Source organism: Ascidia mentula, chromosome 1, assembly GCF_947561715.1.
Source record: "Ascidia mentula chromosome 1, kaAscMent1.1, whole genome shotgun sequence".
NCBI lineage: Eukaryota > Metazoa > Chordata > Ascidiacea > Phlebobranchia > Ascidiidae > Ascidia > Ascidia mentula.
Window position 1 is genome coordinate 6,845,640 of NC_138566.1, and position 12,802 is coordinate 6,858,441.

Consider the following 12,802-nt stretch of genomic DNA (forward strand, 5'->3'; position numbering starts at 1 on the left):
TGGTAATTTCTTTCAGTTGTTCGTTTCTATAGATGTAACGAATATAATAAGATAAGATTAAGTTAGGTAACTTTTTGGTAACCACTTTTGTAGCGCCACAGCTCCACCTTATGGTAAATAATATCGCTGTAAATCAATGAACAATGTTGATTAAAAAATACTAGCCTGTACACATACCCATATCACAGAAACAAGTTATATCTGGCGATATTTTGTCCTCAAGTGAACCCGGACGCCCACTGCACAAAATAAACGTTCGGTCGGTGTGTTTTTAATCACAATGAAGAAATACAACATGTTTTTTACAGGAAAATGTACGAATACGCTAAACAATACAACAATACGGGGGCGTTATGATAGTTGTCAAACGCATTAGTTAAAAAATGTTGCAAACAACTCGGTAGGCTACGACTTTTCACACAATACTGTTCATGGTAAATCTTTCCAACGGCATCAAAATTACTCATATACATTATGTGTTATGCTGGTCAATGAAATATACAAAAAAACCTAAATTACATCATCATTACCTGAAAATCTCATATCCGAGTCACCAAAATTTCATAGAAACGCCAACAAACAGAAATGTTTCAAACGATAGCAAATCCGCAGATTGTACAAATTCAGATTCATTCAAGAGGGGAGAAAATGAAAGAGGAATTTACAACCTTCTCATTTTCATTTCTACACTTTTCAGTGAATAACGGTAACCACGGAATGATCTCCAATTTACTCCATCGGCATACGATTCGTGCGGCCCTCCGTGATAAAAACCATTCAGATTTCCACTATGGCAATCAGTGAACCACCAACCGCCTTTGTACGCCACCGCACAATTTACAGAGCTGGTATCTTGATCGTAATCTTTTGTCGTAAACTTTGTTCCTGGTGGTTGCATGCCATTACCTTGTGCAACACAATTACGCCGGTTATGCTTTGTACGAGGAAAACCCAGGGTTACTATGGGCCCAGACCAAATTATAGTAAGCATACTGCATTTTGATACAAAACTGGATTTATTTGGGGGCGAGCAGCAATAAATTGTACACTTTTTTTGCCAGCCAGGTTCGTCCTTCAACGCATTATCACTAATAATTCGTATGAAATGTTAAATTAGCACGGTAAGATCACACAACTCCAAACTGTGTACATGTCCTGGAATTAAACACATTTGTGTTTTCTGTTTTCAAAATTAGTTCCAAATCTTAGTCAAAATCCTACCCCCTTTTTTTGCGTAAAAGTTAAATCACACTCTGTAGAAAAATATTACCTGCTGGACCTGAATAATCATCCCAGTTTATTTGGTAATTGGTTCCTTCGCCCACCGAAAAACTTCTGCAGAAAAATCGTCAAAAAATACAATTTTTCTAAATTAAATTTTACATAAATCGAAAAATGCATTTCAAGTTACCCATATGCGGCGTAGGTTTTATTTCCATCGAAATCTTCCATATCAATTCTCATCTCATATTCCCCGCTATTAGTTATCTGATGAAGCGCTTTGAGGCCTTTACAAAGATACGTGGAATAAAGTAAATCAATTAAAATGTGGATGGGACGGAATACAAAACTTACCCAACCAGAATTCCCCGTTAAGTTCTCCGAAACCATTCACATAATCGTCCCAACCCCGATTAAAGTTTTCAGATCCGTCGACTCTTTTTTGAAAAACCTTTCATGAAAGTAAAAATGTTCAACTCATATCCCAGGCGTCCTTAAGCATTAAAACTTTAAATAATTGCGATTGATTCAATGGTTGTACAAGATTGAGCTGCTAAAATTCCAAAATTAAACACCTTTGACAAAATGTATTTAGTCTAAACTTGTATTTGTTATTTCAAAAGGCGTATTAGTGACTTGTTATATTTAAAGATAGCTTCTGGATTTGGGCGACATCAACAGTTCGGAATCACTCACCAGCCATCCACCGCCATCTGTTACAAAATCACATAATACGTGGAAACCTCGATGCCTTCTATTGAGAGGGTAGATTGTGTAGACACCTGCTGTGTCGTTTTCACTTCTCGGCCAAACGTCATCACAGGTTTTCGGATTCCGAGCCACTTGAAATTAAAAAGAAATTCCTTTTTTTTTTAAGTGGTGAAACCTTTTCAAACCTTTCGCAAGTCTTGCTTGAAGTTGTTGCAAATCATTGCGAAGTTCGACGATTCCATCGCATTCACATCGTTCAGCCGTTTCTCCTTTCACGCCACGAGGACCGGGGAATCCCCTTGGACCTAAACACGCAATCTCGTGTTAAAAAACATGGACCTCGTCGTGTCAACTGTAGCCAGTAATAAAAATACTACTAATTTATGCCAGAGGAGCAGTCCTATTAAATGTGAAATTGGTTGAAATTTTCACTGTAATTTTGTTAAATTAGTTAAATAGTTCAAAACCTTTGGGCCTACCTTTCTTGCCAGGTGGACCTTGGAGTTGTTGAGAAGTGTTTTGTTTTCCCGTGGACTGAAACAAGCCATTTGTATTTCCACACTGAAGACTTACTGTGCACGATTCCAGGCTGATCTGACATCTTACACTTGAGCTTAACAAGAGCAGCAAAGATATTTTTTGTAAGGCCATATTATACAGCAACCTCAATCTCTAAATTCCTAAACTAAAGATGCATTAAATGGTTTCAACAAACCCTTTTATATAAACTTGTGCATTCCTAGTATATCTTTAAAAAAAACGTTTTGACCCGCATTTAACTTTCTTGATATAAAAGTGGCTCATCGCAACACTTAAAAGTTTGAGCGGGCGTGTTTTAGGAAAACAATTCTTCAACACTCGGTTTTGCAGCGAGGTTGTTTTTCAAGTGCATCTTTTTGGAGGAAGTACTTGTAGGTTTTCGAATGAACCCAATTATCCGGCAATTTGCATGCGACACCTTTTTTTCCCAAACAACACATCAGCTATTCGCAGGAAACACTTGTGCATTCCTTATTTGTGGCATGTCAGCGTGTTTTTCAGAAACTTGACATTTCCATTTAAGGCAAAAGAATTCAAACCTTTAGTACATCACATGCAAATGAGTCGATCAGATCTTGATGCAAAGGTTTTGGTGTGCGTTTGTTTTGGAAACTTTATGTGGTGAATTTTTTCACTTTTAGGCCTGTGAAGCGCAATTATTACGAATGATATGTATGTTATACTCTTTCCCATTTTGCTTGCTTCCTGTACATTCATTTTTCTGGTTTTTGTAATACAGTTTACAACCGCAGTTTAGTTTTTCATATTAGCGTCCACACAAACAGTTTGCAGCATGTCCTGAGCAAATGTTCTGCAAAACCAATTACATTTTAATGTATAAATTTCCAATATCCCCAGGCGAACCACTGTCCGCTTGAGAAATATTTCAGGACATGGTAATATAGTTCAATTCAGTTTTTCCCCAAAACAAAACGTGAAATAAAATCGAACAAATTATTTAGTTTGTGTAGTTTTTGCGGGTGATGCTGATGTGGCGAAAATGACACATGGCACTAACGCTTTTCTTTATGCTTTCTTAGATTGTCTGTGTTGTTTATTTAAAGGTGTCTTTACTACATAGGCGCACAACACATCGCACTATTCCTTTAGTTTTTCATCGGTTTCCTGCAGTCGCGTTTTGTCAAATTTCACTTTGTGTTTATTTCCGCACTATAGTCGTTTTCTATGTTTGCCACATTCCGTAACGTTCCATTGGTTCACGTGCAAGTCGTTGATTGGTTGATTGGCCGGTGCAAGTAATCCTGTGTGTATGACACGTTACAGTCTTAAGATGGGCGTCGCGCTGTGCAGTGGTTTTCATTGTTATTGCCAAGCGATGTTTTCGTACCGAAGGATTTATTTGTGTTCATTGGAATTCTGTGTGTTTTTATCGTAGCTTTTAATAGCAGTACGTTTTTTAAAGTCAGACGCCCATTTAGTGAAACCATTGAGGTATTTTAGCTTTTATGGTGAGCCGCTATTGCAGAGTCCGGGCCTTTTCTGAGTGAGGGAGGCAGCGTTGGGGTGCCGAAATGATTCGGTAACACTGACTATAAAGTCTTTTGTATAGTTGCTACCACCACGATCAGACATAGAATAAATTGTGATTGTGAGGGAATAGTCTAAAAAAATAATTTAAAATAAGGATAGATTGAAACGTCACTGACGAGGAAAAAGCGACATGTAACTAATGTGAGGGACAATAGTGGAGGTATAGGAGGTTGATTGAAGGTAAGGTGTTGCAAAGGGCAACCAAATTCCACAATCAAGACAAAAAGAACATGTACACAGTTGATGCGAAAACTAATCTGCCAGCAATATACAAACTGTATGTTTATTTGTTCTGCTAGGTGCAGCTTGCGTGACCATATGAACGATCTTGTCGGTCAAAAACTTCCAGTTTGTGGTGACTATTGTAAACGCCATCATCCGTTGGGCATCAAACTGGGCTTGATGAGACCTTATAGCTCGAATTAAACCATCTGTATGCAGCCCACAAAATTCATATTATTGGCTCCATGCTTATTTACATGATTCCATAGGATGATCGTGCAGTATAGTTTTATAATTTTAGGCATGTGGCTGTGCGAACATTCGGTGGGTGCAACGGTAAAAGTAAGACACAGAACGCCGTTCCAAAAAAAAATTCTTGTCGATACGTCGCTCCGGAAAAAAATTAACGGGTGTCCCAAATAGTTGAAAATAAGCAAGTTTTTATGACAAAAATTAAGCACGCTAGTCAAAAAAGAGAACGTTTCTAACGAGTAAGCACATATGCACTGGGTAAAAATGCGAGCCTTTACTCTATATATTCTCATACATTTTGGGACAAGCTTTATTTTTACAGTATTCTTCCCCCTTTCGACCAATATTGTTCCGCACCAGTTGCGCGATTCAATGTTGACTTTATAGGCTGTAGCGAAATAGCCTACCAACTTTTTATTTCCAAAATGAACGACACTGTAACACTTTAAAGATTTCAGTTTGAGGCAAACGTTGAAATTAACGTTTATTTGCATAAAACTTTCGCTTTATCTGGATATAACAGCTCAACAAATAATCGCATTCCCTAAATTCTTAAAAACATAGATATCATACATTACATGCGTGCTGAGTTGACTAAAAACTATAGTTGGCCTGAAACTAATTAAATTTTTTTTAAATATTTTAAGCATATTTCACTGATTTTAAAAAAAATTCGGCAATACAAAACGGTTGTATTTCGTCAAGAAATAAATACTAAAATCAGCAGAAAAAAGTCTTCCATGCACATGAAGGTCGTTGTGCACAGAGTCATAGAAATCACGAGTACTCCAACTGCCACATTTGGCCGCCATTTTGTGTCCAGAAGCCTGGAACGCGTGTAGCCTGTTCAGTAGATGCCATCGTGGTTTAACGGTTTCAAACTTTATTGCTGTCCACAAGATGGTCTAAAATTTCTTGCCGGTGTGTTTTTTTAATGTAGAAGGTAAGTATCACGCACAAGATGTTTAACTGATAAGTTTTGTGCGTAAAATACGACATGTATTAAATGAATTATATCAGCATCAGCCATAACACACAACAAAAGTTACTGATTAGCATAAAAATCTTTATAATTATTTTATTGCAGAACATCTTGCTGCACTTTTGCTTCCAAATTGTGTTTTTTGGGAAGCCTGTTTAGTCACAGTCTTGCCATGAATGTGGAGTCGTAACTTAATGTACTTTTTTACAATTTTTGGAACAACCTCGTGGCAGTTGGGAAACTTGACATTTTCTGGCAGGGCTTCAGTAAGTAAATATTGAAGTACATCTTTTCGTCTTGCCACACCAACAACAATTTGGCGAAACTTGCTCTCTGCATATTTCAAAACTTCCAATAATTGACTGGAAGGATGACAGAGGTGAGTTGTTGTTTCATTATGCATTAAATTATTGCTGGGGGTAAATGATCTGAAAAGGGTTAGAAATCCTTCCTGACTGGGCATTGCATCCTCACTTTGGCAATATAATGTGCATGTTGCACAATCAACTTTTTTAAGGACCTCATGGATTGCCCAACCACAAACATAATAAAACCCCTGTTCTTCAGAACTTGACAGCAAAGATGAAGCTGTATCTGCCAGGATTGTCAAGTTGCTTCTGTCGTCATCTACAAGGCCTTCAGATGGGTCACAGCTATTTCCCTGGGATTTTAAAAAACTGACTAAATGTGGAGTGTCATCTGGCTCATAGTTTCCTTTGCTAGTTGTTTGCATCATTTGTGACAGGCAAATCATTCGTAGACTGAGCCTAAATTGTGTTGGCTTTGGGTGTGACGATCCCTTGTTGCGAACTTGTGAAAATAAGTTTTCAAGGGCATCTTGGGTTAGCCGCCCGGACATTAAAAATTTGTAGTTGCCATGAACGACAAGCTCCTGGTGCAAAGCTAACAAACTAGTAGTGGCCAATTTGATTCCTGATTGTACAGGCTTCCATGAACTGGAAATATGTATTTTTTGAAATGTGTCCAACATCTGAAAATAATTTTATGTTAATTTAAATGCGGATATGCAATATTTTTGGTAAGTTTTTTGTAACAATTATAGTATTATTGATATTGTTTTACTAAAATAATATTTTACCTCTGTTAGCTGGTCTAACTTTTCTGCCGAATTTGGAAAAAGGGCATCCTGCATGCATCGACAGTTCATGATGTCGAACCAATTATTTATGTACTGACAAAAAAATCCAGTTGTCAGTGCTTCAGGATAAAGTTTGTTTATTGCAACCATCGTGCGAATGGCTGAAGCAGTTGAATGACTCAATACCTAATTGGAATTTGAAGGTGAGGACAGATAGAAAAATTGAATATTATTTACTGAGTTACATATATACCTGAGCTGCCATATTCACCCTCATTTTTTGATATTGTGTTGGATGAATATGGCTTTTTGTCAGCTTCGGGGCTAGCTTAAACTCACCTTCCTCTTGATAATTAATAAGTTTTTCCACCCAACTTTTTGAAACCTTAATAAAAACATTTATTACTTTTAGAACTTGAATTAAGTTACTGAATGTTTGTGCTAGCTGGGTTAAGTTAGTTTTGTGCAAACCTGATTTGTGGGAAGGTTGTATTTGGTCACAACACTGTCACTTAAATACATATCATGCTTTAAAAAAGCACTCCTTAAGTTTTTTAAAAGGTGAGGCACATCTGGCATGAAGTAAAGAAGTTGATCAGGCAGTGCAGGATGGTGAATGCAACATCTAACTTCATCTCTGACCATTTGTAATGCAGAAAAAGGTAAAGATGAGTTTTTTGCTACTGTTTCTTTATCAAAAAATGAAACAGGACATCACCTGTTGCTAACAACTCCAGCAGACTTCCACATTGCTTGGTTGCAAGCCCCCATGTCACTAATCACCACTTTGACTGTGAAACCTCTTATGGCGAGCTGTTTAATAATTTCCTTTGTTGTTTTCCATAAAATTTCACCACTAATTGAAGTGCCAGTGTAAAAATATGCTGTTAAAAAACACAACATTACGAATATTACACATTTAAATTTTTTACCGAAATAACCAACCAACTACTTGTTTCCAGTGTGTTGTGATGCCTTTTGCCATAAAACACAACACATGTGATGCCATTAAATTTCCTGACTTTGGCATCATTTCAGGGCTAACGTATCCCACAAATTGCTTGATGCCGGGATCGTACTCAACGGCTGTTGCAATTTGAACCTCGTCGAGCAGTAAACTACAAACACGCTCGTGCTCTTCGGTCGCCTCCAACTTGGATTTCATCCAGTCCAAGACTACATTTTGTATTCCCGGACTCATCCCAAGAGGCACAATTCTATTGCAGAGCGTTGAGTACGAGGGCAGTGGGTACGTAAGCGATCTTAGAAACTCGTATCTGCGTGAGATCAATACGCGGTTTCAGTTAAAGCTCAGTACAACAAACTTGACATTGTTAGATACCCTTGCTTGCCAACTGCGCATCTAATTTTTAGTGCAACTTTGATAGTCTCGTCTGACCACTCAGATCTCGAACTGTTCACTGTTTCGCCTTGCAAAGCCTTCATTTGGTCATCATGCAAAAATTTCGGCAAATTAGAAGCCATGTTTTGCAGTTTTGCATTCAAAAGTGTGATCTAATTTTGAAACAATAAATACAGAGCAAACAAATATTTATGTTTGTACCTGTCGCTTCAATTGCCTATTTTCTGTTTCGTATTTTGAGCAATTTGTACAAGTCACTTGTACTGCTTCTGTTGGTTCTGTTCTTTCTGCACTTTCAGCTTCTGATTTGCTGTATTTGTGGTCGTGACTGCATGCTAAATTAATAAATACGTTTACTATCTGGGCCTAATGTTTAGCTTAGTTCCCTACTGGAAAAATCTCCTTGATTGCTGATATTCCTGTGCCGTTTCAAAAGGCGCCTTTGACTAGAAAGTTTAGCTGGGCAGTTTGGAACATTAAATAATGTTGGCACGGCTCCCAACTTCAATTTTTTCAGGCCGTCTTTTCTATTTTGTTCCAACTGGTTCGGTTCAAAATGTTTCTAAACTCACTAGGGTTAATAATAACTGATCTGTGCACGGAGTATCTTTCAGTCAAACCTCGCAAAGTCGACTGTTCTTTGTTGGTACCCACTTATCCCGGCGACAATTTTGCAGCCAGCGTCTGCGAATGGATACAGCGGTAGGAAAGCGGAACATTTTAAAACCATTCTCGCTTCTGTTAACACAGTTTGGGGCTGAGCATCCTCCCATAATGTAATAATCTTTTGAAAGCTGCACTAGCTAACCTTAAACCTGGTGCGTATTCAAGTAAATTGTCATCAAAATCGCTACCGTTTCACTGAATTCTCATATCTAATTAAACTAAACTAAAATTTTTATTAATCACGACAAAAGAAAATTTTTCTTGAGCTCGACACTTTCTGCAAAAAGAAAATTTCTATAGTTTGGCCTATGTCCATTGTATTATTTTGGACACAAAATGGCGGCCATGAGCTTCTATCGCGTAACAATGGGTTGGACAACTTGTGTTTTCTATGGACTTTGGTTGTGCATCACCAGATCCACGTGTGTGTAACGCACGTAATTAGACTTGATTCGGAATTCGTGCTAAGATTTTATTTAGGGTATGGTGAGGAAAATGATCAGGATGAAAACACCAGGACTGTAGATTTGTTATCCCCGCAGTGTTCTTCATACGCAGCCTATACAAGAAATGGGCATGTGACAATGCTTCCATCTTCCATGTTAAAAATATTTTTGCAACAAAATTGTTTTTTTCAAGTTGCAAAGACACAAAAAAATTGCTAATCGGTGGTTTTGCTCATCTTTTTGTGTTATAATTTCTTGTAATATTGACTGACCTCAAATTTGTAATAAGACACATAAAAGAGTTAAAAACTAGGCTACTAAACCGAAAGAATGCAGCAAACTTTAGCAAGCGCTCGGAAAATCTATAAAAAACATACACAATCAATTGTCAATTGATAAAATCTTTCATGCAAATTACAAACTTTCCAGTCTGGCTCTGGTGTATGTGCAATGTAAAATAAGCAATACACGTGACATATGTCAGTTTGAAAAGTTTAATTTCATTTTCTTAGGCCAGTAACAGTGTGTTCGAGGTTGAGAACCTTATGATGAGTACTGGTTTCATACTTTTTTCCAGCCTAAACTTTGTTAATTTCATAATGTTTGGTGGATTAAAACCGCCTTCTAGTGCACCACCACCAAAAGGATTCAAGAACAAGGTGAAAGACTGGTTCACCAGTGACACCAAAAGGCAAGATATTAGGTTTTAAAAACTTTTATTTTTTAAAATTAAATGTTTTTGCCCACAGGAAGCTTCTCATCAACATTGCACTTTTCGGGGCTGGCGTCTTCCTTACTGCTGCATTCAAAGACCTTACTTTTGACGCCCCATCACTACCACAACCTGGAAGTGCATAAACTATAATGCTTTTGCAAAAACTGTGTCTCACTTCTGGCTGGCTCATGACAAGATCTTTATTGACTTCCATACAATGCCTTGGGAAAAATTCAACAGATTTACATAACATGTTACTTGCGGTAAATGCAGTGACCTTCGGAGTTCATGCAATTGATGCGTTTTTAGAGTTTCCAGCAGAATCGCTTGATCTTTATTTGTATGGGTATGTGAAAACCATTGTTTTAGAATGTAGTTTTTTAATTTGTTGATGTGGTTAATGACCAGCCTTGCAAAATATTGTTGATTTTACTTGAAAAGTTCAAAACATCACAAACAATTGTAATAATGTAGAATATAAAATTTTGTTGATCTTTGTTATGTTGACAAATACATATATTTTCCAGACTTACAATACTGGGAGGGTCACCAGCTTCTGCTGTAGCAATGTTTTTGTTTCAACATAAAAGCAAAACTCCTCGGTTTGAATTGAAGTTTTTGGCCATTTGCGGCATCCAGTGCTTGCTGCTTATGTCGTTTGTGCAGTTTAGAGATCCTGGCTACAGCATGTCACTTCAACTTCATCATGCGCAAGATGAACTGAGTTTTGCTGTCAGGAGTTTTTTTGAAGCATTGTTTGGTCGACTGCGAGACAATACCAGAATGTTTTTCTTTGAAAAATCAACACTGCTAGATGTGTTTTATCCTCGATGGTAGAAAATAAAAGTTGCTTTGTATGAACCATGTTTATTTGTATAGAGAAAATATGTAAAATGTGTGATGTATCATTCCAAACGGAGTATAACAAAATGTGGGTTGATAATATTTACAGACCCAATACCCAAACACATATTTTGATCCTTTAAAACACCATTAAGTAAGTCATACCTTACTTTTAAACTGTAAACACTGCCAGAGTTACATGCTTTATTTTACCAAGTTGAGACTGCAAATAGTTGTTTGTAGTTTTACATTTTCAAAACAATCGATTATCTTGAAGTGACCTGCACTGTGTGCTAACCTTGCCCTCACTACATTTTTACCCTCTGCTAATCCACCATGGAGATAACAAGCTCTTTTAACAAAAAACACATTCAGGACTTTTTTGGTACATTTGGCTGTAGCTGTAGGTTTGCAAGTTCATTACTTTGCTTCGTATGGACTTGGGGCATCATAGAGTCCGGTACATAAAATGATTTCTCAGATCAGGTTGCATGGAAACACATTGCAATGTTCTGGCATTATTTTGTGTAAAAATTTGTACTAGAATTGCTGGATTAAAAGTTCTAAAATCGCATGCATTTCATCACAAACCAGTAAAAGAGGGTTTTTATTAATTCTTTTGTCTTCGCATGGAAAAGTGTAGTAATGCCACCAAGCACACTGAGCGAGATTTTCATCCAAAAGTAGTCACTCCATAGGTTCACCGTCCAGGCTGCGAGTGTACATGCTCTGGTGCCTCATCATCTGGTTTGAACCATTATCTTGTTGTAAACGTTGAGGAGGTTCTGTAAGGCTGCGTTGCATGGCAACGACTGGAGTCGAGTCACCACTTTGTCCAACAGGAACATGCCTTTGACCGTCACATGGAACATCCAATGCTGAGGCTTGGGGTTCATTTTGTTCCATGTCTGTTTCTGCTTCCTCAGTGTTGAGAATTTGATCATTTGACGATGTTGCCACATTTACATCTGCAGTATGCAATCCTGCAACACCCTTTTTGGGCACACTCACTAGATCCCGTTTGATTTTTCTTTTCCGCGACAACCGGTTCCGCTGATACTGAACCTCATTTTCGAAGTCAATCACATAGACAGATCCAGCAATAAGAACATCAACAGACTTTTCCTTCTTTGCAAACGCTGCTTCAATTTCTGTGCATGTGCGGTCATCATACTGCCACCACCCGTTGTAGCCTTGGTAATACCAAACATACCTAAAAGTTTTAGGTTGAAATACTCCACACCATTTCAATTGTACATACATTATAGCCAAGTATGGGTATCTTTGGCAACTTTATTAATGTTCAATGCACAGAAGGCAAGTTCAGATAAACGTAAGTTTTAACAAAGTAAATAAAAACGTCTATGTCAGTTCTTATTAATGTGTGTTCATGCACAAAAGCAAAAATGTTTCTGAATGGTTCTGGCAGATTTACAGCTATATAATGCAAGGTTGACAGCCAACTTGAACACCTTGGATGAATTAGTTCCAGTTTTGCTTTTTCTACACTTTTTATAGCTTAAGAGTAATAATTGTAAACACAAATATGTTATCATACATACATACCTCACTTCATCAGCAATTCCTGCAAGAGCAGTACCATCTTTCTTAAAAAGGAAGGGTTTGGAAATAAAGTCGTCAGGGATAGGACCGCGACACAAAGCACATTTTCTGCTTTGCAGGGCAGTTCCTTTTGCACACAAGAAGCAGAATATGTGAGAACAAGGCAATTCAACAGGCTGCATGCATGGTTGGAGGCAAATAGCACACTCCAGCGATTGTTCTTTGACAAGTTTTGGGTTGGTCGTCATGGCGAAGTTCAAAATATAATACAACAGAATACACACCACAAACTAATTGTTTTTAAAACTGAGCGAAAGTGAGAAAAAACTAATTTTTTTCTCTTCCTTTTATGCGCAGATTTCTCTGGCGTTGCATTTCCTCACTGAAGTCAAGGTGTTCATTGCTGTAACAAATAAATCAGAAGGTCAATAACAATCCTAGATAATTAAAAAAGCTAAAGCATCCTTCATTATACAATGCTACATTAAATAAACTAGCTTGAAGCTAGTTTTAGCCTACATGGTAAAACAAGTAAGGCCCACTGTATCTTCATTTTTCGTGCAACAAAATGTTTCAAATGTAAAGGATGATGATTAAATTCTGCAAAACATATATAAAGCAGTAAATT

The 12,802-nt window shown here is 37.5% G+C and overlaps 2 protein-coding genes and 2 long non-coding RNA genes across 4 annotated transcripts; 2 read left to right on the forward strand and 2 right to left on the reverse strand.

The window, feature by feature from the left end:
- Positions 1-264: 264 nt before the first annotated feature.
- On the reverse strand, positions 265-2,613 carry LOC145898208 (microfibril-associated glycoprotein 4-like). Its single transcript, XM_082986641.1, has 7 exons — positions 2,412-2,613; positions 2,118-2,237; positions 1,918-2,063; positions 1,576-1,672; positions 1,412-1,508; positions 1,271-1,335; positions 265-906 (listed from the first exon to the last, which is right to left on the reverse strand). Exons 1-7 carry the CDS (start codon positions 2,581-2,583, stop codon positions 662-664), a joined length of 942 nt encoding a protein of 313 aa, XP_082842767.1. The 5' UTR covers positions 2,584-2,613; the 3' UTR covers positions 265-661.
- A 3,797-nt stretch (positions 2,614-6,410) lies between these two features.
- Positions 6,411-7,709, forward strand: LOC145915252 (uncharacterized). Its single transcript, XR_014403661.1, has 3 exons — positions 6,411-6,781; positions 7,140-7,240; positions 7,617-7,709. It is a non-coding gene; the product is annotated as an uncharacterized LOC145915252 (long non-coding RNA).
- A 1,925-nt stretch (positions 7,710-9,634) lies between these two features.
- On the forward strand, positions 9,635-10,434 carry LOC145898643 (uncharacterized). The gene is made up of 3 exons (XR_014402439.1): positions 9,635-9,744; positions 9,803-10,114; positions 10,296-10,434. It is a non-coding gene; the product is annotated as an uncharacterized LOC145898643 (long non-coding RNA).
- Positions 10,435-11,205: 771 nt separating this feature from the next.
- On the reverse strand, positions 11,206-12,568 carry LOC145898635 (E3 ubiquitin-protein ligase RNF146-like). The gene is made up of 2 exons (XM_082987172.1): positions 12,178-12,568; positions 11,206-11,824 (listed from the first exon to the last, which is right to left on the reverse strand). The coding sequence occupies exons 1-2, from the start codon at positions 12,420-12,422 to the stop codon at positions 11,299-11,301; spliced, it is 771 nt and encodes a 256-aa protein (XP_082843298.1). The 5' UTR covers positions 12,423-12,568; the 3' UTR covers positions 11,206-11,298.
- Between the last annotated feature and the right edge of the window lie 234 nt (positions 12,569-12,802).

Coding starts and splice junctions, on each gene's coding strand:
- LOC145898208 (XM_082986641.1), bottom strand. CDS start 2,583: ATGGCCTTACAAAAAATATCTTTGCTGCTCTTGTTAAGCTCAAGTGTA. Junction 2,064..2,117: donor TCAAGCAAGACTTGCGAAAG/GTTTGAAAAGGT, acceptor TTTAATTTCAAG/TGGCTCGGAATCCGAAAACC. Junction 1,336..1,411: donor AAAACCTACGCCGCATATGG/GTAACTTGAAAT, acceptor ATTTTTCTGCAG/AAGTTTTTCGGTGGGCGAAG.
- LOC145898635 (XM_082987172.1), bottom strand. CDS start 12,422: ATGACGACCAACCCAAAACTTGTCAAAGAACAATCGCTGGAGTGTGCT. Junction 11,825..12,177: donor GGAATTGCTGATGAAGTGAG/GTATGTATGTAT, acceptor TAAAACTTTTAG/GTATGTTTGGTATTACCAAG.